This window comes from Plectrocnemia conspersa, unplaced genomic scaffold, assembly GCF_051122295.1.
Source record: "Plectrocnemia conspersa isolate PC_06_02 unplaced genomic scaffold, ASM5112229v1 ptg000010l, whole genome shotgun sequence".
Classification (NCBI taxonomy): domain Eukaryota; kingdom Metazoa; phylum Arthropoda; class Insecta; order Trichoptera; family Polycentropodidae; genus Plectrocnemia; species Plectrocnemia conspersa.
The window spans coordinates 8,307,974-8,334,223 of NW_028277174.1; the positions used below are offsets into that span (position 1 = coordinate 8,307,974).

Sequence of the window (26,250 nt, forward strand, 5' to 3'; positions counted from 1 at the left end):
ATATAAACCAGCAGAGCATGTAATATTAATGTTGGATGTGAGGAACTAATAAAAGGACTGGACGGTAGTTATTGTGCTCTTGTGATTGTTATGATGAACCTTCATCATCATCATTAGCTTCGATGGATCTTATTCTCGACTATGACATACTTTTTATAGCTTTCCTTAATCAATTAATAAGTGACTTGTCATCTATTGCCACATAAAAATGTTTTGGATGCTCTACTTGTGTCTTTGAGATATTGACCATGTGAAAAGCATTAATTTATAACATAAATTCCTGTTTAATAAATCGTCTTTTTTGTAATGTATTTAATAATGCAAAGTAAATGTAGTCACTTGAAATAAAATGGAAAATCTCTAAAAATGAATGAAATTCTAATAATAATACGCTTTTATCTTTTAATGTGCCAGACTTGTTCAATACCTTCATAATCAACCGCGTTCCATTGTACAGTTTATGGATCAATATTACTCACAGGTTAAGTTTGTGCTATAATGATTATAATTTGTAGCGTCTACTTAGTCAATTGAGTAAAATGAACGGGATATAACTGATATCGTCTCTTGATTCAAGAAATTAATTTATTTATATCAAGTATTTCTCACTGTATGTATATTTAATGTTAGAGAGTGGTGAAACTTTATTAACCAGCTGGACGCATTTTTATAACAAATGTTAATATTTATACTAATATACATCTACAATTCAGGTGTCAGTATCTGGCGGCGCTGTCAAATGCCGAAGTGTCCAGGTTAATCAAAACGGTTTTAGCAGGCAATAAAATCAAAAACACAGTAGTTATTTAAGAGGCAGAGTAGTAAAGTATCAGATTCATTAAAATGAGTCCCTCTCTCTATATCCGTGTATCTTTCTGCTCTCAGCTTTTTGTCTTAAGTAAACAAGTTACTAGACGAATAGGAAAAGGCTTTGTACGATGTGGATTTTTATAAACGAAACAATTGTTGTTGCTTCTCTATGGTCACAAAAATTCCCAAAGAATCACTATTTGTTAAACGTGTCGGTTCAGGGGGCTTAATATTTTATTCATCGAGCTGAACCTGTGGATGCGAAGAGAGAAGCGGCAACTTTTGCGATCTTTGCTGGTCTGAAATTAAGTCGACCTCCTCTTGGTTGTAGCGCAAGTTAGTGAAGATCTGATGCACTAACCAGGTTTAGGAAACCTTTCTATTTTTGAAGGCCGCATTCATTTATCTGGCCGCAATCAAGAAAACGTTGACACCCTCCCCCCTCTCAAATTAATATTTTTATTTAAAAAATCACAATTAAATAATATTTATTTAATGTGTTATGATTAATTTTATTTTCTATAAGTAATAAACTTTAACCTTCAGTCTATTAATATGTACTTTCAGTTTATTTTTTATTAAATACGATACTAGTACATGTAATGTTATTATCAGAACAAGCAATTTAAAAGCGAACCTTTCTAAGAAAAATACGTAAAAATCATATTTTTCCATTATCCATTGTATGTCACTGTCATATTTTTTTCGATTTAATATTTTTAGAAGCATTTCAAGTGTGGCTTAAATCATATCCTTTGTCATAGAATTTTTAATTGAATATCCTACATAATACCAAGCTTTGCTCAAACGATTTTGTGATTAAATTTGAAAGCTTAATCGTGTTTGAATAACGATTCGATAATCAATTCAATTCACATATTATATATAATAAGCAATACGTATGTGGTTAATACGATCAAAGCTTCAATATTACAGCAACTAAGACAGTTTCTGGGTTATAAGCAAATATCCAATCATGAATTTCCCCTATTCGTATAAAATAAATCGAGTCTGCGGTTTTGCGCTTCTTAAACTTACAACAAAGCTACTTTGTTGCATACAGAACTTTGTCTAAGATAACTGCATGTGTTTGTCTTACATTACAAATGTCTTCTTAAAGTTAATATTGCAATAATACATAAGCTTAACTATTTTTCACAAGAGAGTCATTATTATTAGTATTAATTTATATTGATATAAGTGACTTAATCATTATTGCTTTTTAGTCATAAGCGCAAACGCACATACATACGCACTTCATACCAATATGGACAAAAGGGTGTGTGTATAACAGTAATGAATGGGTGAATTCACACTTTTGGGCCAACAGGTTTAGTTCTGGGGACCTGTCCTCGGAATGTGAAGAAAACGAGGTGGATCCATACGTGGGTCAGAAACCACCTCCAGCTACAACCAGCCAACCAACGCAGTCCAGACAGTCTTCGATCTCTGGTGCTCCTCCTGCTGCTGGTGCTCCAGCTCCTGCTACAGGTATATATTTATTATTAAACATTTAGTTCTATATATTATACATATATAAACACGGCAATGAAACCACTTGCTAAAACCTTCTTAGTTAATTAGCGCTCGACGCATGTCGCAAGTCTCAAAGAACAATCAAAGAACAACAAGTACAACGCGCTGTAATTTCAACATTTACTTAACATGCTTAGTCAAATTTCCCTGGATTAGCTTTTTGTTGTATTACGTAAAAGGAAAGTTTCGAGTATAAGTGAAGTAGTGATTAAATATATTGCTTAATAATATATTTTAATATGTCGTCGTACCACTTGATTCAATATTGACTTATCTTTCTTTTACTTGTATATTTAGTGAACGTTCAGAATCATGTTATTAATAGTTCTAGAAAAAAATGTGTGATTCATGAGAATCAATTTTGAGAATTTACTACGATTGTCTAGCCATTTTTCTCTAGTTTTGTGTATATCTTCATTAATTTTTGACTTGTTAATGTTACCTTAATAATATAAACAAAGGAGCAGCACCAGCACCACAAGGAGCACCAGGAGCAACAGGAGGAAGCGAACTCTCCTTAAATTTGAGAGGAACACCCAGAGGAACGTCAGCTCCAAGCAGTCCTGCCAAATCAAGGGAGTCTCTTCTGCAAAGAGTCCAGTCTTTGACAGGAGCCGCCAGGGACCAAGGGGCAAATCTTTTAGGTAATAAAATTATATGAATCAAATAATTTTTATATATTTATACAACCCCTATATTATTCAGTATTAAGGTATTAGCTCATTTAACTTTTACACTTTAATCCATAAACTATTAACTGATAAACTTGGGGGTAAAATTAGCGCTAGAAAACCGCAAGTGACGGAATACAAAAATATATCTGAATGCTTAACATCAGCAATTAGCACCACAAGGCTCAGAATATAGCGAAGTAAAGAATTATTCTGATTGAAGCTAAGATTACTGTTTTATATACACATATTTCAAAACGGTCCGGAATTGTCGGATGGCCAAAATTTTTACTGATTTTTTTTTAAATTACAAAACTGATCTTCACGACTTAACAGATTTCCCCAATGCGTCATGATGGCTGTTTTACGAAGCAATATTTATACAATGGAACGTTAAAAAAATTTAAACAATACAGAAGAATACAGTGAACCATAGTTCACACCTAAAAAAGATTAGCACTATTCCAAATATTTTTTCCAGCTCCTTGTGTTTGGCAAGTTCGTTTATAAGCTATACGGCTCATGTAAAAGCTGTGTTCTTAGGCACTAACGTTTTGGTCGCCAATGGTAAGAATAAGGGACGCGATCGCGACTCTAGAGCACTCAAAACTCGCAACCGAAAGTCACCGAACATTTACAGGTTATCGACACATCTATTTAGCAACTTTTAAAAGTGCTTAATCGAGTAGACGGTACATGATAATGAAATAAACTGTATTCCAACGCACTGGGATACAAATACGGAGACGACTTTCTTTGAATTTTTTTAAGCAAGAAGGAATACTTCATTTCACTTGAATTCCAGACAATGGAGCCATACTCAAGGAAGCTACGAACTAGTATATCTTACAGAATGCAAATCGCTAATAAATTATTGAAGTGATATGTGCTACGTATAATGAAACCGAGCATTCTCGACGTTTTATCGAAAATTTTGGCGATGTGCATACAAAATCTCCTTCCTTCAATGTCATCGACGGAAGTATTTCTGCTTAAATCACCCCTTCAAATAAGTGATTAAATCATTATTGTTGTCAGTGGGGTGCATTTATAAGTACAATATATTATAAATAATGATATATTATATTAAAACACATATTAAATTTATTTATATCCTACTTAATAAATATACTATTGAACATACTGTAACATACATTTAGGTACTGTAACGTCGACTGTGACAGCTGGTGTCAGACCAGCCTTCAACAAGGAAAGATGTGTCACCCTATTGGTGATAGATGATCAGCACACAGATTGGTCCAAATACTTCAGAGGAAAGCGTCTGCATCACGATTGGGACATACGCGTGGAACAAGCCGAATTCAAGGTTGACATTTTTTTTCAATATAATCTAGATATTTTATTCAACCCTCAAATCGAATACAATATATAATATAATGAAACGTAAGAAATGTTTTGTCGTAAGGACTGAACTGAAATTTACGATCTCCTATATGAGGGATTATTTGACACTATTTACAATACATCAAATCTGATATTAGATCACATAAATTCAAATTTCGATAGAAGCACTTTAGATTATTTTTTCCTATTGATTTCTTAAAAGGAAATTTTAAGATACTGGCAGAGGCAATTTCGACTGAAGATTCTGTTCAAAACTTCGGTCGGATGTGAATTATAAATTATCAATCGTTTTAACTTTTTTTTTTGGCGTGGGTTTTCTGAAGGTCAAGCTTGAACAGATTTTTCTTTCGTTCTTTAAAAAGGCTATTTATATTCAGAAAACGGAGGGTTTTGCCTTTCGAACACGGGAGCATCGTTTAGTGGTAAGGTTTTACAAATAGTGTTCGCTATTGTCATCTAGCGAAACGTTCTCAAATATTTCGCGTCATGCGTTTATAAAACACGAATGTAAACATGTTTTGTACGCAAAGGATTACATAATAACTACGGAAAAACCTTTCCATAAATGCCAACTTAAAAGTCGAATATTTGATAAAATCTAATGTGTATTTCAAGACATGCGTTTTACTAATAACAATATTTACAAATATTAATATAGTCGAATAATATTTATTAAATTGCAATTCTTTAAACACCACATAGCTTTGCATTGTGTTGAATTTTGCTTAGGCGTCAAAATTGTGTAACTTTACCAATTACGTGCTACCGCTTAAACTTTTTTATCGCCAGCTTAAAAAGTTACTTCACGTACTTTTCTACTTTCATACAAAGAGGCATACTATTTTTGTTGTATTTTATTAATTAAAATTATACATATATTTTGCTTCTATTGTAAATTTCTGGCACCCTTTGTTCCTATAATCGATTTGCAAAGGGTTGTTTCGACCGCAAAATCGTTTTAATATATATCAACTTTAGAAATCTAAAAGCGTTTAAACGTAACCCGAGTGAAGCAAAATAATCTGATAAAACGGAAAATTGTAATAAATTACTTTAACCGTTATGCATGAAACGTAAAAAGCTGTAATAATGTATATTTTATCCACAGGAATTATCTCTGACGGCAAACGCCGACGGTGCCAATGTCTCCATGGCAGTTTTTAGAAATGGCACTAAAGTCACGCGCTGCTTTAGGTATTAAACATAAAAATATTTTTTTAAATGTTCTTGTATTTACTTATGATTTTATTGTGAATTTTCAGGCCTGATTTCGTGTTGGTACGTCAGAATTTGAGAGATGCCGGCGAAGAATATCGCTCATTGTTGTTGGGCCTCAAATTCGGTGGAGTGCCTTCTATTAATTCCCTGAATGCCATCTACAATTTCCAGGTATGTAATTTTGACTGTAAGCCCTTTGACGTAATAGTAAATAATGTGAAGGATTTGAATACGAATGTCTGTTAATAGATCGTAGTTTTAGTGTCATGTGTTTTTTAATTAATCTAAACGGATAAAAATATATCAGCTATAATAAAAATATACATTAATTTAAAGTTAAAAATAAATAAAACAAATAATAATATAGGAAAATCGTTGATGAGCTTGAATGATAAAGCTTTCAATTCAATTAAACCTTTATGCTTCGTAAAAATTGAAACGTATTCGTAGGATTTGCGACATTTATTTTCGTGGAAATCTCTTAACGAAAATTTAAAATTCAAAACAGTGAAATATTGAATATCATACTGGATATGAATATTAAAATATTTAAAAGCCCATGAGCCGCTTCGCTTACAAATTTATTTTTTAGGCTGAGGTAATCTGTTGTATGATTGGCTGTAAACATAAAGGATGCTAAAGCGAAAATAAATATTTTATTTTTATAAGTTTCAAACCATTATTTCACTTTATTATTTTTATTTATTGCTATAATATTATTGAATTTTAGGCATTTAATTAAATTATCAATGTCAGGCATTGTATTTCGTACATTTTATGATATCAAATAAATTACGCACTTGAAAAAATTAAGTTTGACGAAGATCTTCTATACAATTTAAAGCGTACTAAATTCCTTACACAGTAAATTTTAAGAAAAGGTTGCTACATATAGGTTAGTAATTAATAAACGTAATATATCTTTCATAAGCTATGATTAAATGGAATTTACAAGATGTGCATCTATCGTAAGAACTTGAATAACACAACCGTTTCTTTCTAGTTTCTATCTTAAAAATATGGATCTGATGTCAAAGCTATTGCACATTGATAAACAGTGTTATTTTTATTCATGGCTTTTTTGTCATGTAACGCGGTGGAACGGCGTTCCATCACTTTTTTACGTATTTTTACTGTTTCAAAATCAAATGTTGAAGTATGTTAAAATCGAGTTTTGGTCAATAGGAGAGCGCAAAAAGTAATTATTCATTCTCAGGCAAAAGCTATAAAATCGTGCCGTTGCTCGCTTATCTAATGTTTATTCTTTAACTTTTTTATATTACTATTACGACTTTTAAGTATTAAAAATATAATGTACCTTTAAACCAAATTTTGATCAATAGAAGAGCGCAAAAAACAATAATCCCTTCTCAGAAGTCAAAAATTCACGTCAAAAGCAATAAAATCGTGCCGGCGCCGTCGCAGTGGGAACGCTCGTTACCGAGCGTTCCCACTACGACGGCGCCGACACGATTTTATTGCTTTTGGCGTGAATTTTTGCCTTCTGAGAAGTGATAATTGTTTTTGCGCTCTTCTATTGACCAAAATTCGATTTTAATATACTTCAACCAATTCTTATTTATTAGAAGTAATAAGTCCATTCCATTTTTAGATGCACTTAATTCTAAAAATAACACATTATTTTCAATTTAAAATGATATCAGGCGAAGAACATGCTAGCGATTATTTGTGGGTTACAAAATGCTTATACGATCAATTGACACGGCGGTAAACAACTTCCGATTAATTGCTGGCGGTGAATTGCAGGCGAACTTCATCCAATTATTTTTCATTAGAAGTCAGAGGTTAAAAATTCATGTCAAAAGTAATAAATAGTCGTCGTAGTTGGAACGTTTTGTTTTAGATTCTGGACCATGGTCTATTTACATAGACCTAGACTCTAAATACTATTAAAAACATATTAGATAAGTCCTTTACTATATTTAAAAAAAGATTACGTAAAATTTTTAAATTTCATTGTCAGTATAAACGCTGATGTAATGTTTTGTGTTAATAATACACAATTTTATTGTTTTTGACGTCGATTTTAGACTTCTGAGAAGTGATGTTTTTGCGCTCTTCCATCTACCAAAATTCGGTTTAAATAAACTTTAACAAATAATCTTATATCAGAAGTCTGTTGTAATATTGGTTAGGAAAGCTATCATATTTTTAAAACGTAGTGTAATATAAAAATGCAGACAAACTATGGAGCAATATGCGAGATGCGACGTCTGTTTGTATTTCTTCATCTGCTTATTTTCCCCTGAGAGTTGAGTTGGCTAAATTTGTATTTTAGACTTGACCTAATGAAAGTTCTAAAATTTTAATTAGTTTTAGAACTTTCATTGTATCAAGTTCGGTTTGGTTAATTCGTGTAAGTTAGATTTAGGTTTGAACAGCAAATTTACGTTTCGCAACTGTCAAATTGAGTTTTAGACATTTTATAACAACATATAATTTCACTAGACCTATCAATTAAATAAAAAAAATTCTAGTAGAAATATATAGCTACTGCTGAAAATGTATATGGACTTCACTAGTGAAAAATAAAAAATAAAACCATTTATACATCACATGTAAATAAATAATGATAGGTATGTAAATGTATGTATTACTACATATGGAAAAGTTTAAATCATATAATTTTACTAGCACCTGCCAGATAAATTATATTTTACTGGTTAAAATATATATCTACTGGTAAAAATGTATTCCGATATGATTTTACTAAAATGACATATTTTTAAAAATATCTTCGGGATAGATTCGGGTTTTTTTTTAGATTTTCTTCGAAGTAACCTGAGAATTTCTATAGGGGGCTAAAGTTAAACAGTTTTTTTATTATTACGGTTTTATTAAAATTCATAGTATTTCATTTTTCTGGTCAAATTCAAGGGACGAGTCAAATTATAATCAAATACGTATTTGCGGTTTAATTACCAGTTATTTTGTATATTAATAAACTCAAAACAATTTCACCTTAGAAGTAATTTTTTTATAAGATTATAATTTAGACAAACAAACATCAGAGTGGTTCATGAGTTTTTCTCATTAAAATTTACAAGCAAAACACTTTTTTTTACTAAACTCGTCTATAAATATTCAGTAGAAGTATTTTCTAATTATACGTACGCAATTTTCACTGCAATAAAAATATTATTTTTTAATTTTTGGTACGCATTTTTTCCCATTACTAACGAGAGAAAAATTAAATTGTATTATTCTTATTTTCAGGACAAGCCTTGGGTGTTTGCGCATCTATTACAGCTACAAAGAAGACTCGGCAAAGAGAACTTCCCACTAATCGAGCAGACTTATTTCCCTAATCATGGAGATATGGTGAGTAAATTTATTTTATTGAACCATTTATATTTTTAAATTATTACTCATTTTCTGGAAATTTATAAATGCAAACATTTGCCTATAATATGTGTAATATAAAACATGTGTGGTGACATTATATTGAAAAAATAATATAAATAGGCGAGTTCTATTTATCAGTAATAACCAAATTATTTCACACCTGTTTTTACAGTTGTTAAAACATGCTTTACCTGTGTGTTAGATATTAGATTCAATAGAAAAATTAATGTTTTATGTATTAAAAACTATTTATTAAATTTTAACGAGTATAAATAATGATAACAATAATAAACGATTTGTAAGACATTACATCAAATAATTAAAATATTAAATATTCAAAAACTGCTTCTTCAGACACTTGGTTAAAAGATTGTTCCTGTAAATAAATAATTCAATCATTCAATACAAAAAAATGATTATACATATTGCAATGTGTTATTGTATTTATGGTATTAATGTACAAGTGTCATATATACGTGTCACAATTATTGCATTTCATTACTATAATTTAACTTATATTTATCATAAACTTACTTCGCCCATTGACATCCATCACTGGTCCGCACACAATGACTAAATTCTGTGTGACAATCAGGATACATACTTCTATCCACTGTACAAACATCTTCGTTGTTAGTTTGCTGGCAACTTCCAGCTCCATGACAGATCTCAATCTATAATACATAAATTATTTAAAACAATTTCTTTTAATATTAAGTTCTTAAGATATTTACCGCACAATCACACCCCTCGTCATAAAACTCTTTAAAACCAATCTGCTGATAAAAATTCATTAAATTGAGAGGCATCACCAAATTGCATTCGCCTGTATATGCTCTATTGCCATAAACAGCACCTGAATTATAAATTAATAATAATTTAATAAGACATCTAATAATATGAAATTCATATAAAAAATACCCGTGATCATATATGGCTCATCGATATCCATTTCGAAACCATTCATTGTATCGCAAACCTTAATATATAGGCCCATGTATAAGGCTTTATCTGCTCTAAATGACATCTGAAAGTAGTAAAATAAATATAGATCTTCAGAAACTTACAGTAATAATAATAGTAGACGTTTTATATGTATTTGTTTAATGTCAATCAGATGCCTAATAATTATAAAAAGTATGTAAATAAATACAAAACATATATTTAACGATCTGTATTTATATATTATATATTAAATATATGGTATGGAATATATTGATATGTATATTTTAATTGGATTAAAATGTTCAACCTTCTAAAAAACAAGTATTATATATGCGCAAAAAAAATGGCTTTTACAGAGAGCGAAGAAAAATAATAGAATAGCTACTTTTTATTACTTTTGTGACATTGATTTAGCTTTGAAAAGCAAAAATATAAGTCTCTTATTGTCTTGTATTTATTTTTCCTAAAAAAACTTGTATGTTTTTAATATATCGAATTTGCAAAAAATATTGCTATATCTCATAATTCATATCCAGTTTAATATTATTTTTTGTATATACTCTTAAAATTAATTAATAATTACCCTGTATTCTCTAACAATTTCTATTTCATAACGCATTCCAAATGGTGTTAAAGATACTTTTCTTGGTATGGCTAAAATTGCTTTAAAAAATAGAATTAAAACATATGTATGTTTAATTATAAAAAATATTATATTAATCGTGAGCTTGGTTTTAACGTTTCGTTTTTTTATTGTATAACTATTTCTATTAATTTTAACCTATTAAATATTTGCTGTTAAAATTAAGCCCACAATTGTAATTGTTATTATACAATTACTCACCAAAAGCTGAATCACAAAAATAGTTCTGTGGGTGTGTAAATTCACATGCGTCGTTTTGCATTTGCGCATAAGCCTCAACGCAAATTATCACACAAATCACAATTTTGTTTATAAACATGCTTAATAATTTTATATTTTTTAATGAAATAAGATTATATGTGTGATAATCGCTTATTATGATTAATTACCGTCGGTAATTTCACACTTTACTATGCACAATCGCACTTTGCGGTTTTTGAGTCGATAGGTTGGAACCACACAACGGATACACGAAAACTGCTCGCGGTTTAATCTGACAATATTTGGAAGTAAATTTCAATGTTTCTATTGATATGTAGCTACACGTACTTACCATCTGACGGTAGTTTATTATTACAGGTGTGCAATAAATTAATAATCAAACAATTGTAAAGCGTCAATTGACAGAGACGCTTTAAAATGCGACAGATGTTACCAATTTGTTTGGAGAAAAGTCGATTTTAAAAAAATTATAAAAGCCTACTCGTGTATACTTATCTGTAAGTAAATCTTAGCGAGTGTCTAGCAATAATTATATCGCTAAACTCATCTCATAAAAGTCTCGATTGTATCTTCCCTGACGCATATTTTTAATTCAATTTATACGATTCTTAGAATATTAAAATTTTAGATTCGATATCTAAGATCTGCGCTGTAAGTAAAAAAGATAAATGTTTGGAGATAGAATCTGAAAATAGGCATAGTGAAATAATATATAATTACGTACTACCTTTATGGTTCAAAATTACATTTTTCAGCATAAGTCCACACTAATTGTTATTTTTTTCTTCGTATCGCTTCTATGTGTAATATGCTAAAAATAGTAAAGTAAAATTCTGGACTAGGTTTTAATTACGGACACTAAAAGATTTCCTTGTTATTGTCTCTAACAATGCTTCGCTGGTATTCCAGACAATGAATATATATTAATAACCTATCGAACAAAAAATGACACGCGCTCCGCATAACAAAGCCGAGCATCTTGCTCGAACTTTACTTGAAAGTATTTATTCTTTTCAAACTATAATAAATCTTGCCAGGCAATTGGATAAAAAAATGTAATACTGGATAGTCGACGGTTGATCCACCACCTTTTAAGCGACTCTATATATTATTATAAAAACAGCCAATCCGCTTTTGTGTGATTTATCTTAAACACTTTCAGGTCATCAGCATAGAGTTATTAATTTTTGCATGTATGTCAATGTAAAGGACACAAATTAAATCCACGTGGAACTCCACACCTAACTTGATAAATAGCTAACATTAACATTCAAAAGTCGATATAGTCTACGTCAACCTAAATTTTTGAATCGAGGGACGTAACCACAGCCTCCGAGACTCATTCCTAAATCAAGACATATCATTTGCGATTTGCCTTTATGATAGCTTTAACTAAAGCTATTATTTAAAAAATCTGTTACTTGTTTCTTTTCGTAATTTTCTAGTCCACACGTACACTTTCTGAAGTAACAGACATATATCACTATACTGATCTTCAATGAATTTAAATAGATTTCACTTTATCACTACCAAATATACAAATTACTTCTTCACCTTGGTACATTTTGTACAGTGGCCATTTTAATCTACTGGTGTAGCTTTAAATCGGAAACTTTTATGAATATTTAAACTAATCAAGCAATTTTACAGTGGTGTTTTAAATTTGTATCACATTTTTGATACCACGTAAAAATTTTTTTTCACCATCGAAAAAAACCATTAAAATGTGTACATTATATTATATTTGACAGTTTTTTACTGAAATTGCATAATGTTACATTTTCAATCCAATACCTCTTTATATGCAGGAGGTAAATAACGAATTTAAAGTAGAAAGGAATTTTTCATGTGTATATAATTAATATAATTTACTTAGGAATTTAGTTTCACTAGAAAAATATCCTATTGTTTCATAATAGATAAAAATATTTGTTTAAACGTAAAACAAACATTATATATATAATACTAGTAACTGAAAACATTACAAATTTAATGTTCTTTCATTTCAATGAATGAATTTTTAAACCTGATATTTATTTGATAAAATGTGTATATTCCTAAAGTATGCTATTTACAGTAACTATTGTTTTAAAATAATTAAGCGACACATAGATGTTTAAATATGTTATCACTGGTCCGTCCGGAATGATAGATGAATTTGTATTATAAATGGAATGTGTTGACTATTTTGTCAACTTTGTCCTTGTAAGTAATCATTTATGCGATTACGGAATTTCCTTAAAACGCTAACCGTAACATGTGACTAATTATGATTTTGTACTCACATTTTATGAATAATTAAAATATAATATGTTAAACTGTAACGTTTGATAAGCCTTAATTAATGGAACGTTAATGTCATATACTATTATGAAATGTCTAAAATATTTATATTAAAATTTATATTAAAACATTTATAGCAATAAAATACTATAGATTTTTATATAATTTATTAATTAGGTATTAATAATTTATTTGATAATTTATAATAGCCAATTTGGATAAATACTTTTAATATTATAAAAAATGAAAAATGTTTAACACTTTCCATACAATAGCAATTGTAAAATAACTAATATATTATTAAAATAACCTTTAAAATAAATAAAATAGCGATTGTGGTTTAAAAGCATAAAACGTTTATAAATCTTTAATAAAAATCTATAATATTTTCAGAATCACAAATTACACTCTTTATTTTTTGGTAATATATGCCTGTTGTAAGTCCAGCGGAGAATTACTGCACTTCAAGAAGTGTTCATTCCTAAAATACAAATTTATAAAATTAGTTATACAACAAAGTTGTTTCTTAATTAAAGACAAAATATCAACTTACTTAGTCCAGTTGCATTGTCCGTCAGTAGAAATACAACTGCTGAAATTATCATAGCACGATCTATCCGTTGCAAATTGATCTAACAAACACGCGTTTTCTTGCTTAGGATTGCATTCATCAGCCGTAAAACACGGGCTTATCTATACAGATAAATGTTGAGAATCATATAATAAAATCACACATTAAATAAGTATATTTAAAAAAGAACATAATGCTCGCTCACATTACAACTGCATCCTTTTTCGTATTCAGATTTGAGACCCTTTTCTTGATATTTTCCAACATCTTTCCATAAAGTATTCCAGCCACAGAGGTTTATCCTAGCAACTCCTTCATGAGTACTTCCTAATAAAAATATATTTAATGTAGTGGTTTGCTACAAATACTATTTTTTTCGACATTACCCGATAACAAGTATTGAGTGTTCAACTCTAATTTAATTCCACACGTGGCTGAGTCTGCAGCAGTAGTTATCAAATTGTCGATAAGACTTGTTTTGGCTTCAGGTGTCATCTGAAAACGAGTTTGAAAAATACTTGTATATAACTTTATTGTGACTATTGAATTAATACTAGTTGGTATATTTTATAAAGTGTTTCACTTGTTTCTAGGTTGTTCTAATTGTCTATGAAAGCTTAAATAAATATTTTTATATATATTTATAATTAAACTTATTCATAAACCTTTCCAGTGTTACAGATTTTTTATGTTTTGTATGTTGCAGAATTGTCTCTAATAATTAATAATTTATTACTAGTAGCATTTCTTCAGATATAAAATTATTTGTAGCTTTATTTTTAGTTTTCTTGTGTTATACCATAGCTTATTTGAGATTCTCATACAATATTCAAGTATTTATTTTAGTAATTAATATTTGTAAAAAGTACTACTTTTTTCTTGTGTTTTTCTTTTTCGCAGAAAGAAAAAATCGGTCTAGTTAAATAAACCGCAAACCGCTTTATTTCCTTATATTAAATTATCAGCTCTTGAAAAATTTCCTAAAATTTATTATCATGTGGTAAATTAACCATATACAACTACTTCACATTAAGTATCAGTTTTATAATTAAAAAATCTGATAGTTTTCAATACTCGAATTTAAAAAAAAATATGTTTTTTTATGAATTATTGGTACTACACACTATTAAGGTGTTTCTCCTTTTTCTTTCAAAAAATTAGGCTTGATAAATGACTTGAGTTCTTTCACAATTACATGCACGATATAGTTTCATTGCTTTTGACGTAAATTATAAACTTCCGAGAAGTAATTATTTTGCACTCTCTTAATATATGAAATTTGTGTTTTTTTCCAGTGGAAGCGGAAAAAATTCTAACTTTTCAAAAATTGTAAAATTTGTATTACAGATTATGCTATTTTGAAATAGGCCACTGAAAGAAATTACCGTAAATATGCAATCTTACTCTAAAAAATTTTAATAATATTTATTTAAACAGCTGAATAAAACAAATTTGTTTCTATGTATTATACTCTTCTATACGCATTCTTTCACGATTTTAAAAATCGTTCTGCACATTCACCAGTAATTTTCTTAACATGACCCATCAGCGACTTAAGTGGATATCTAACGACGCAATTGTGACAATCGAATATAATATTAGTTAAAAGTTACGTGTAGAGAAGTAGGGCGTTACCTTAAACGTATCCTTTATGTTAATTTTGTACTGAACGGTAAAATGGTCGACGTCAATCTGACTTTCAGGTACGGCTGATATAACTAGAATTTATTAATTTATTAATATTGTTAATTTAATTGTATATCAAAAAATTGTTATTAATTAAAAAAGCATAAATAGATAATATTCATTAAAAAGCATCAATTTACCAAAATCCGAGTGGCAAAAGTTCTGCTGTGGATGAGCCATCATACACGAGCAAGAGTTTGTCAACTTTATATACGCAAACAGTACCCAAAATACGCGAACTATAGAGTACATTTTAATCGTGGTTGTTTTAACTTATTGTTGTTGTGCTCCGCTCAAGCCGCAAACTAAAACTGGTTAAATTTGTCTTGTATTGTTATAGGCAAGTTGAATTGCTCGACTGACTGCTGCCACCTGTTGCTGTAATCTAAAAAAATAATAGCTTTATATAATGTATCTGGTTATGATTAATTAAACGCATTTTACAACACCTATTGCTTAAGCATAAAATAAATAGTAATTATTTTAAATCATCGTGGCAAGTCGTAGTTAAGCACAACCGAAAGATGGTGTTAATAGGTAGTAAATAAAAATATTTACTAGTTCATTAATATTGAATTTTACAAATTTTATTTAATAATCATAATTGCACTAATATAATTATAGCTTTATTACGATTTTTATTTTATGCATTTAAATTCCCTAATAGAACATATCTTAATAAATTGTGATTATATTTTTTAATTTAGTTTCTAAATAAAAAAATTAACATTATTAAATTCAATTTATCTTTATTACCTTACAAAATAATTCAATGTTTTACTCTGCAGTGTGAAGAAAAATATACTTCGCGAAAAATATTTTTAAAGTTAATATTTAAGTTACAGTAAGATATTTTGTTCAATTTTCCCTTTTGTAAGGAATTCCTTTGAAATCTAAGGGATCTCACAGGGTCTAATTTTTCATAAACTTAAAACAATAAGCGATTTATTAAACCCAAATCATCTTATCGATTTGAATAATATGTTTTGAGAATTTGATTTTGCAGTCAAATAGACGCCAAAAAACTGGTAACACGGTATTTATAAATATTTATAAATTACCACCAGTGGCTAAATATTTTTATCATTTATTCATTTTTTTAATTTAAGTAATTATTAAACGTAATCGCTTAGAAAAACGGCTACAAACAACCATACCGAGAGAGCGGCTAAAGCCGATTACAACGCGAGCGGGCTGGCTGTCTTGCGCAGTCGATACGCGTTTATCGGGAATTGAATTGGTCGCGCATGCGTACTTGAGGTTCTCTTCATAAGATTCCCATGTCGTCTTGACGAAGTACCGTTACACGAAATAGCATGCTTTATCTCTTTTTTCGTTGCATGCGACTTTTGCCACTTTTCTCTCTCATCAGTCCTGGATTGTTAAATGAATAAATTTGATTAACCCACAATCGCACTTACTTTGTTCTATAATTTTGCTACTTATATCTGATTTTTAAAATTTGCGCAGAATTTCAACGATCTTTTAAATAAATAGAATTAATATAGTTATTATAAAATTTGCTCCTACTAATTGTTGTTTACAAAAGCAATAAAATATTTTTATTTATTATAAGAAAAGAGCATTATTGTATAATAAAAATTAAAATGCAGCTCAGGGTAACACCCCTACGGTGTAAGGCTGAAAGGCAAATAGTAGTGGATTCTAATTAAAATGTAACGGTATATCGTCGATCTTTATGGGGAATCTTATGATGCCAACTGTTCATGCGGTTGATGTTTTGAATCTGTGCGTGCTCTTATCTGCTCAAAATAGTCGTTAGAATGGCCTCTAAATTATAACAAATTGTGCAGATGGTTGAATCTCTCACAGTTTTATAAGCTTAAGTGAACAACCGTTATGTTTGTCATTTACAAGTACACAGCAATTGACTAAGATTTGATTATTGAGTATTGCAAAACAACAGATTATCGACAATTCTAAAAATGTGGTTGATTAGGTGATTCATTATTATCTTTTGACCTTTACGAACTACTTTATCACGTGGTTCGTAAAGGTCAAACGATGTGACAATAAAACAATAGTAAGTCTGATTACGTGTAAATTATTATAGTAATATATTAATTTTAAATAATTTAGCTTCAGTCTCATGTTTCGGTGAAACATCTCAACAGCTGTAGCTATGTAAATAGTATCAGCTCGTAAAGAAATATACAGATAATGTTTAATTAAGTTATTGATTCAATATACATATTACATAAATTCGCATTAATATAATTGTATTTTATAATATTTATTTATAGTATAAAGCAGAAAAATTGTTTACTGAAGCATCAAAAACTCTCGTACGACAAGCTCTGGCATCATAAAATTTGCACAGCATATTATGTCTGGATTTTTTAGGTCAATTATTTTTATCATAAGCCACGAAGCCTAAAAGTATCCATTACAAGACGCTATACATCATAACATAACGTAAAAAAATAATCAATTTCTGAAACTGGGACGCAAAAAACTATTTATTATTTTGCAAATGTGTTTTATTCTGTACTAATAACTTTATATGTACATATATTAAATCATTCTATACTAAATTCTGTCTTGTTCCATTCGGTACGTGCGAGATTAACCGTTGATTTTAAAGATGAAAAAAATACATTTAGGTATTCTTTTGTATTATTGTTATAATATTATTTTCGTGAAATTTGCAACAATGAAATATCTATTTCCCGTAATTTAATTTTAAGTATTTCATTTTTTTTTTTGTTATACAAAAATGTTTTTTGTATAAAAAAAGGAAATAACTACCATGCATAAACAGTCGAACAAATCCAAGTAGGCCAGTTTGATTTTATCAGCAGCAGCCAAAGTATTCAAAATCATAATTCGTCTAAGTCTGGTTGTCTGTCGTCTCTGCTTCTTATGCGTGTGATTGTCTCTGAGCAATTTTTACATCGGTAGACACATTGTCTATGTCATAGTTTACGCAGAAAAGGGTAGTTTTTATTATGCCCAATGAGCGGTTAATGGGCGGATACTGATTGGGAGGTAAAATCTCCAAATAATATAAAATATATTGGCACCATTGTATAATTGTTACTCAATTGTGATATTAGTATGTTTCTATAATTATTAAGCCTTTTGATAAAACGCGTTGCTATGTTCTTTTCTAAATTGTCGTTTGAATCACCTTAGCGTTAACTGCGTAACTGGATGAACCTCCCACAATTATGTTTTATTTTCATTTTGATACGTGCATTGCTACTAAAATTGTTGTATAATATATTAATATTTATTTATATATGTATATATATCACTTATTTTAAAAGCTCATGTGAAGCTATTTTAATTTGAACAGAAAAATGTTTAAGAAACCTATTAAAAGTACGCTATTCTCTCTGCTTTATTAGACTTTCCTGCGTGACACATGATGAAAGAGGAGGACTTTTTGAAAGCACTTAGAAACGATTTTGTAGAAAGGCTTGAATCATGTTGTCTTAATTTTTTTTATAGCAGTTTTGAACAGATTCCAAGAAACGTTTCAAACGTCTCAAAAAACGAATGACAGCGCTTTGATGCGGGTTGCAAGTGTATCCGATATTTTAAGCTACTGCTTTGCTTATCTGAATCACATTGCCAACTGTCTGTCGCTTTTAGATTTTTATTTAAAATTAACTGAGATTCTAAGGTTTTACATTTCGACATCAATAATAAATTAAACGCGTACTTTGTCCAAGCATATAATTTTATTTACAGTGTCTTTTGTATTCCGTCCTCAATCCTTCACTGCTGATGTAATACCATCTTCTATTCCAATTGCACGAATATATTCTTGCAACATCACCGTCAACGGCACCTGACAAAACGAATTGATAATTTACGCATCGATTAACATTAAATTATAATAATAAATCACCTGAAAATAGACGTGTTTCGCCGACTCTCATGCCCAACCCGCACATGCCGGCATGTTTTTCAGCTAGCACTGTACTATTTGTTAATGCGTATTTACCGCGTTGAGTCAACTATTTTATTTATTTACATAAAAGTAATGTGTGAGCATACCATCGTAAACAAAAATTAAGCAAACTACTTATTTTACCTTAAACGTTCCAATTATGTCGATTTCTAGTTGTAAAGTATGATGGTCAATTTCGGTACTATTTTTAATAGTGACATATATATTATTTTGTATTAAATAATTCATGGGTTATCATCATTATATTTATATCTACCATAATCTGCTTTACAATAAAACTATTAACAAGTTAAGGCTAAGCAGACACAAAAATTAGCTAGATCAATGTACGTAAAAAGCGCAAAAAGCAGGTAAAAGATTTTAAACATTTTTACACAACTGTCTAAACATACGTATACTCGTATAACTGTTCAAATGAACAGGAAAATGTCAAATGACAGATATGTCTTATCTATCAGTACAAAAAAATAAGCTATCTGAACTTTAATTATTTTTGATAAAAACTTTGATTTTATTTTTTTAACATAAGTAATTAATATTTATATTATACATATAATCTATTATTTACATGAATTTGTTCTAAACCTTTACCGATAATACTAACATATATATATAAATATATATTATAACCACACGTTATTATACAAACACTGATGCAATTCTTCAGTCCTGAAATTAATATATTTATATCATATCAAAAATTTATTTAATCAAAAATTTAGAATACTTACGGCTTCCAACTGCAGTATTTGCCGTCTGCATCACGGGCGCAAAAGCCATAATAGGTATAGCAAATATTGTTACTAGTCCTCAAATCAGCTGGGCATATGTCATTAAATTTGCTATTATAACGATCACAAGTTTTATTATTGTCGCAATAGCGTACCTAAAACGTAGATTAGATTAATTAGAACATATAAAAATTGTGAACAGATGCAAATGCTTAATGTGTATTATGTTGCTAAGAAAATAATTACAGTAATGATCTGCAAATTTAAATATATTTTTCTTAGCTAAAAAACAACTTCATTAATCAAAATAAGCACTATTAATATCGACACATTTTAGATTTATTTCAGTGGTGCTAAATTTGTCTGGAGTAGATGTAACCACGAATTGCACTTTTGGCAGAAGATTGGTTAATGAAAACTTTAAAACCCAATAAAAATGTATCATTATGCTTTAATAAGCGAAAATATACTGGCGATATATCTGGTAATTATTGTGGATTTTATAGTCCAATTCGTTACAATTTTGCAGGGTCGATCATGCATTGTCATGCCTTTTGATCTTATAATTCGGATACTAGACGTCACAGTTTTTGGTTTATTTTATTAATTTCTTGACAATAACTCTCATTATATGTGTTTTGCGAAATACATAAATAATAAAATATTGCTCTTATTTGCTTATATTCCATATTTAATTTGAGGTGTGATAAAAAAGTAATGTGAAAGAATTTGTATAGCAGCAACTGCTGCCGTTACATTTATTTCAAGTAATAAGTCCGATAGCCTGATCCGTTGAGATAGTCAGTGTCAAGTTTGAACAAGTTGCCACTTGTTAGCCGGCTTCCAGAGCTGGAAGAGTGAGGTCGTGTTTACCGTGTCTGTCACGCCTCATGGATTTCGAACAACTATATATTAACTATACAAAACTAATGATTTTTATTACATTCGCGTTTAGCTATATAAATTTTAGTGACATATAGTACGAACGATTATTTAAATGTCGGTTAAAGTTGTGTAAAGCTCTAAAATACATTAAACATTTTATTAGTTAGTTTTTATAAATGTGTAATTTTCTTTTATCATATTCAATTTTATTATTTCTTGTACTACTTATTTGTATTATTTGCTCCAGATATTTCGTTGCCAAAAAGTTTCAATTAAGTAATGATTGATAAAAATCGTGCTAGGTCGTACATATTAGGTGTTAAAAATTCTCTAATATTAAGCTACTTTAGCTCATAAAGAATATCTTGTATGTATGTATTCAACAAAAAAAAAACAGTTTTTCCACATTTTTTGCCACAGAAATGTAAATCAGTTCTCTTTCAGCACTTTTAGTCTTTTTTAGCAGTAAGAAAATAATTAGGACATATAAGGTCAACGCATAATTATATATAATAAATAAATGTTTCCCAAAATTATCGCAATAAATATTGTGTTAATTTTGAGACATCCTTTTTTCAGTTTATATTTTGGTTTTATCTAAAATATTTTATTAATTTGAAAAAAAACTATTTTGTGAAACTGTCACATATTAAATAAGTGATAAAAATTTATAAGTTCTTAATACCTTTAAATAATACATGAAATCCCTTGTATCATTCATCTCAATCAAGAGGTAGATAATTTTTGTTAAGAAAGCTTTTCTTAATAACTAGTTAATTTTGTTTTGTGTGTCTTAATTCAAGTCCATGATATTTTGACATCAGTTATCGAAAACATTCAGAGCGTTTTACATTGACTTGGTTGTTTATCATATTTAAATTAGTATATATATTGAAATAACTTTACCTGGCATGGACACCCGTTTTGATACAAAACTTTAAATGCAAACTTTAGATAAGGAGCTACCTCATCGTACAATTTTATATAAGCAAAGTCTCCAGTATAAGCTCTATTCTTCATAACTCTTCCTGAATTTATAAATAATAATGTAATAATAAATAAATAAATAAATATACATATAGAGCAAAAAAATAATTATTTTTAAAGTTTATATCTCTTTCCATCAAGTATCCGAAATAATAATTTAATTTAAACCATATCAATATCACAGATCTGTAAACATATTTAAAATAATGGTTTAACAATTAGCTTTAAAAAATACTTTCATTTTTTTGGGCCACTATATATACATATATTATATAATATAAACAATTAATTCATCAAATTAAGTACCCGTCACTAAATAAGGATTGTTCAGAACAAAATGAAAACCGTCAAACATCGTCGTTAAATTTATGTATAGTCCGTTACGAATGAACTTTTTAGCTTTTTTAGTATTCTGAAATATTTACCATAAAAAATATATAATATAGTATAAGTAATTGATAGTCATACAAAAAAATGAATTAATAAATACCTTGTATATATCCAGAACGTCCACTATATATCTGCTATTTATAGTTGTAAAAATTACATTACGAGGAACAATCAACATTGCTAAAATATTTTCATTACAATGTGTATTATGTTTTGCCAATTTTATTATTATTCTGATTTTGAAAAGAAACTGATTTAAATATACCAAAATCTGATTTACAAAAAAAAGTTTGTGGGTGATTGTCATTCCCTCTTGCATGATTTATGTTAATAAACATACAAATATAGATAAAGATCGAAACCATAAACGAATACATTTTAACAAGTCCACTCAGCTGAAACGATTTTCAAAGACTGGAAAATTTACTAGAAAATGTGTATTAATTGTGATTGAGCTCCGTGTATTGCAAATAATACAACAAATGCTTACGTTATGAATTACAAATATTTACAGAGTTGATATTGTTTTTTTTTTGTTGATTTATGAAATGCTGTTCAATATTTTTTTTAAAGAAATACTATATGTTAATATAATATGATATTTATTGAAAATATATTATGTACATTGCACTCAGATTACTAGTCCAACACATGCATCTACTCTACAATCACTGAAATATAAAAGTAAAGATATTAAATAAGTGAGTATCTGAAACTCTGATATAATTAAATGCAATTTCAATAAACCACATTCGTTATAGCAGAGTTTCATTTATTAAATAGAAGTTAGTTAATTTAATAATAAATATTACTCGGTCCATTGGCATTCTTCGCCAGCTGGAACACAGGCTCCGTATCTGTAGAAGCAACTTAATTTATCGTATGGTGCTGCGACACACATTTTACCATACGTCAGCGTGCTGCAATCGGCATCTAGACACAGTTTGATCTAAAATGAAAAGTAAAGAATTGAGAAATTAAAATAATAATTTAAATCCATATTTATATTCAATTAATAACAAAAAAATACAAAAAAAACATAATTTTGCAAAAAAATTAAAAAAAAATTGTTTTTCTAATTAAAAAAAAATATTATTATAGATCTTATAAATATAGTTATGCATATGAATAAAAATATGTATTTATTTTACAACGCAAAATTTCTATACAACAATTAACTTAACGAGTAATTAGTCTAGATCTCCACTGCGTGTACTTAGCACTGTAGTCCCTTGCAGCAATGAATCTATCACCAAGAACGTGGTAAAAGCATTCAGTCTTTTATTTTGATTTTGTGCTTTGGATGACAGTATTCTGCACTTATTTTTGCAAATTTTACACTCGTGGCTTGTACGTGTTCGTACCAAAGTGGAAAAATAATATCAAGGAAAATCAGCGCTGAAATCTTAAGCATGACAATCTTGTAAAACCTAATATAGAAAGAGCTACAAATTTTATTTTTAAAATCGTGTATCTTGACCATTGAATTTATTATTGTGTAAATAAATCAATGGTGAGATATAATCCGACTTAGTCGCGCTGGAAATCTATGTCATTATAAACATTTTTCTCTCAATAAAATGAAAGATGTTATATTATAAATTTATAGCAATGTTAAATGATATATTAAAAAATGTTTTTATTTAATTTACCTTTGTGGATTAAATAAAAACACACTGGCCTATTTTATAAAATACAAAATTATTATTATCAGGCGTCAATATTTTTATACTTTTAATTAAAAATTACCACTTGAATTTGTGTTTAATATAATGTTACAAAAGAAAACCAAATCTTAAAATAAAAAAATTGCTCACCTTGCATTTACATCCTTTAGCATACAGTCCTTTGAGCCCAAGTAATTGTTGAGGACTCACTGAAGAAAACAAGGTATTAAATCCACACAAGTTTATGTATCCTTTACCGTTAGCCACGCCACCTTAATCAATAAATAATCATTCGAATTCACACAATATGTTTTATATCTTTATTTATTTAACTATAATTTATAAAATTCAACTAACCGACAAGTAAATATTTTTGGTTCAATTGTAAATTTGATCCACAAAGACCAACGTTATTACCGGTATATACTATATTGTTGGTGATCACTACTTGTCCTTTTGCTGTTGCCTATGTATTGTTAGTTTAATAACATCATATTGAAATTAAAATATACAAAACTAAATAACGTTTTATTAACCTTGAAGACTTCGTGAATTGTTAACGAATAAGCATTGGTTTGAGAGTTAACGACAATCAATTCCGTGGGAGTTGCCGCAATAGCTATTAAAAAATTGTTTGAAATATAGTTTTGTACAAAAAAATATTAAAAATGAGCGAATTTACCAAAATCTGCATTGCAAAAATGATATTGAGGATGATGTTGATCGCAAGTACAACTATCGACGCACATCCACTGCACTGTCATCAACAATATTGTCAAACAAGTCGATTTTATTTGCAGCATTTTTTTATGTAAATACACTAGAAAAAAATACTAAAAGAATTGCTGTGTTTTAAACTAATTTGTATATGTAAACAAGGGTCGATTTCTTTATAATTTCATAAAATTAAAAAACAGATTTCTAAATATTGATTATGCTTACGTACACTGCCACTTGTATTGTTAAATTATAAAAGATATAATATAGTGATAAATGCATTTAATATATAGTTTTAAAGTCGTGATATTGATTTTAAAATATTATGAGTATTCGTGATTTTTTTTATAATATAATAACATTAATGAATGTCGAAACCATCAATAACGTTATTAATATACCATTAATTTTAAAATCTTTTGCTTGTCTTTATATATTTACTATTCACGACTAGTTTATAGATTTATTATTATTATAATTCATTATAAACTATCTAAACGAGCTATTATTCAGGGAATGAAATACACTTATATTAGATTATTTCATTGGGTTTCAAAAATGATACAGTTGCATCCTATTAATACAGCTGAAAATGTAGTTCATATTTGTACGACATTTGCATATACAATTAAAAAGCAATAATGCATACTTTCTACATGAGCAATTAAATGCAAATGATACAAAAATTAATAATGATAAAAAATAAGAGTTTATTTTTAACATATCATCTTTGAAGACTGAGTCACATGCCTACAATTTTTCCGTGCAAAATGCACATAATTTCACTTTAAAACTTGAGATTTCAGAAATTACTACATATGTATAGAAACGTGGATGCCGCTATTAGGCGGTGGAGTTGAGATTGCAGGTCTTGGAAGTCGGCGAGTTGTATTATTGTCTGCTGTGATTTCGATACAGCGGCTGGGATTATCGTGATATGTTATTGCGATGCTTTCTGGACGATTAGCCTATATCTATAGTGTCGATACAGTTGGCTCGTCTTCCTTCTGCGTCTCTACTGTATGACCAATTTTTGCATATTTTATTATGCTTGTTCGAAGCAGCTTATGTATTTATACGTTAATTTAAAAACTTTTAAATTAACGAAAACTTTTAATTTAAAAAAAAGATTTAAATTGCAATGAAAAAGGTCTAATTTGAAATGAAAAAGGTTAAAATTGATTTATAAAAAGTTTAGTTTGCAATTAAAAACCTGTATCATTTTTGAATTTCAAAATTGCCGTTTTGATAATAACAAATTTTATGACTGAATTTTATGTATTTAACAAAACTTACTATACACTCACAGCTTTTCTTATATAACATTGGGTTGACTTATTTCTATGACTTATAAGTTTGCATTATTTTGGCTGAACAGCTTGTGAACTATATTCTTATAGTCTCATTTGATTTTTTTTTATCTAGAAGTAAGTAATGTAATATAAAGCAAAAATAAGATTTAAGATGAATTCCCAACTACTAAAATTCATACCGAAAAATATGTTTAAATGATATAAACACGAACAAGTAAAATAGTATTATTCAAGTTTTCCAAGCAGTTTTGGTGATATAATTGAGTATGCTAATATTTTAATATACTGTATATAACTATGAATA

The 26,250-nt window shown here is 28.8% G+C and overlaps 4 protein-coding genes across 29 annotated transcripts in view; 1 reads left to right on the forward strand and 3 right to left on the reverse strand.

Moving 5' to 3' along the window:
- Syn (synapsin) overlaps positions 1–26,250 on the forward strand; it is a 138,892-nt gene that overhangs the window by 28,578 nt on the left and 84,064 nt on the right. The window contains exons 4-9 of the mRNA XM_088194623.1: positions 2,141–2,301; positions 2,808–2,990; positions 4,178–4,344; positions 5,491–5,576; positions 5,645–5,771; positions 8,838–8,942. Coding sequence (XP_088050749.1) covers positions 5,533–5,576; positions 5,645–5,771; positions 8,838–8,942 — 276 coding nt within the window. The 5' untranslated portion in view covers positions 2,141–2,301; positions 2,808–2,990; positions 4,178–4,344; positions 5,491–5,532. The remainder of the gene's footprint in view (positions 1–2,140; positions 2,302–2,807; positions 2,991–4,177; positions 4,345–5,490; positions 5,577–5,644; positions 5,772–8,837; positions 8,943–26,250) is intronic.
- On the reverse strand, positions 9,196–11,060 carry LOC148230543 (metalloproteinase inhibitor 3-like). The gene is made up of 6 exons (XM_088194635.1): positions 10,756–11,060; positions 10,495–10,574; positions 9,888–9,993; positions 9,701–9,822; positions 9,501–9,640; positions 9,196–9,342 (listed from the first exon to the last, which is right to left on the reverse strand). Exons 1-6 carry the CDS (start codon positions 10,871–10,873, stop codon positions 9,294–9,296), a joined length of 615 nt encoding a protein of 204 aa, XP_088050761.1. The 5' UTR covers positions 10,874–11,060; the 3' UTR covers positions 9,196–9,293.
- On the reverse strand, positions 13,393–15,696 carry LOC148230544 (tissue inhibitor of metalloproteinase-like). Its single transcript, XM_088194634.1, has 6 exons — positions 15,457–15,696; positions 15,266–15,348; positions 14,017–14,125; positions 13,836–13,957; positions 13,613–13,752; positions 13,393–13,540 (listed from the first exon to the last, which is right to left on the reverse strand). Exons 1-6 carry the CDS (start codon positions 15,566–15,568, stop codon positions 13,471–13,473), a joined length of 636 nt encoding a protein of 211 aa, XP_088050760.1. The 5' UTR covers positions 15,569–15,696; the 3' UTR covers positions 13,393–13,470.
- Positions 19,005–26,250, reverse strand: part of LOC148230545 (metalloproteinase inhibitor 3-like) — a 35,289-nt gene continuing 28,043 nt past the window's right edge. For 17 of the 26 annotated variants that reach the window (XR_015811012.1, XR_015810995.1, XR_015810992.1 and 14 more), the window contains 11 exons: positions 24,599–24,736; positions 24,453–24,535; positions 24,274–24,382; positions 24,067–24,188; positions 23,062–23,198; positions 22,515–22,920; positions 22,350–22,429; positions 22,166–22,271; positions 21,779–21,900; positions 19,988–20,142; positions 19,005–19,925 (listed from right to left, as the gene is read on the reverse strand). Coding sequence is in view for 2 of the 26 variants with exons in the window: in XM_088194630.1 (XP_088050756.1) it covers positions 22,881–22,920; positions 23,062–23,198; positions 24,067–24,188; positions 24,274–24,382; positions 24,453–24,535; positions 24,599–24,719 (612 nt within the window). In the remaining 24 variants the exon portion in view is untranslated. Of the gene's footprint in view, positions 19,926–19,987; positions 20,143–20,238; positions 21,010–21,557; positions 21,901–22,165; positions 22,272–22,349; positions 22,430–22,514; positions 22,921–23,061; positions 23,199–24,066; positions 24,189–24,273; positions 24,383–24,452; positions 24,536–24,598; positions 24,756–24,858; positions 25,018–26,250 lie in introns of those variants that run through there. The other 9 variants (XR_015811011.1, XR_015811008.1, XR_015811010.1 and 6 more) reach the window with 9 other exon arrangements.

Excerpts from the sequence above, each read along its gene's own strand:
- LOC148230543 (XM_088194635.1), bottom strand. The coding sequence starts at position 10,873 with ATGTTTATAAACAAAATTGTGATTTGTGTGATAATTTGCGTTGAGGCT. Across the intron at positions 9,994-10,494 it reads AAATTGTTAGAGAATACAGG|ATGTCATTTAGAGCAGATAA; the intron begins GTAATTATTAAT and ends TACTACTTTCAG. Across the intron at positions 9,641-9,700 it reads ACGAGGGGTGTGATTGTGCG|ATTGAGATCTGTCATGGAGC; the intron begins GTAAATATCTTA and ends TATGTATTATAG.
- LOC148230544 (XM_088194634.1), bottom strand. The coding sequence starts at position 15,568 with ATGTACTCTATAGTTCGCGTATTTTGGGTACTGTTTGCGTATATAAAG. Across the intron at positions 13,753-13,835 it reads AAAAAGGATGCAGTTGTAAT|ATAAGCCCGTGTTTTACGGC; the intron begins GTGAGCGAGCAT and ends TTATCTGTATAG. Across the intron at positions 13,541-13,612 it reads GGACAATGCAACTGGACTAA|GAATGAACACTTCTTGAAGT; the intron begins GTAAGTTGATAT and ends TTTGTATTTTAG.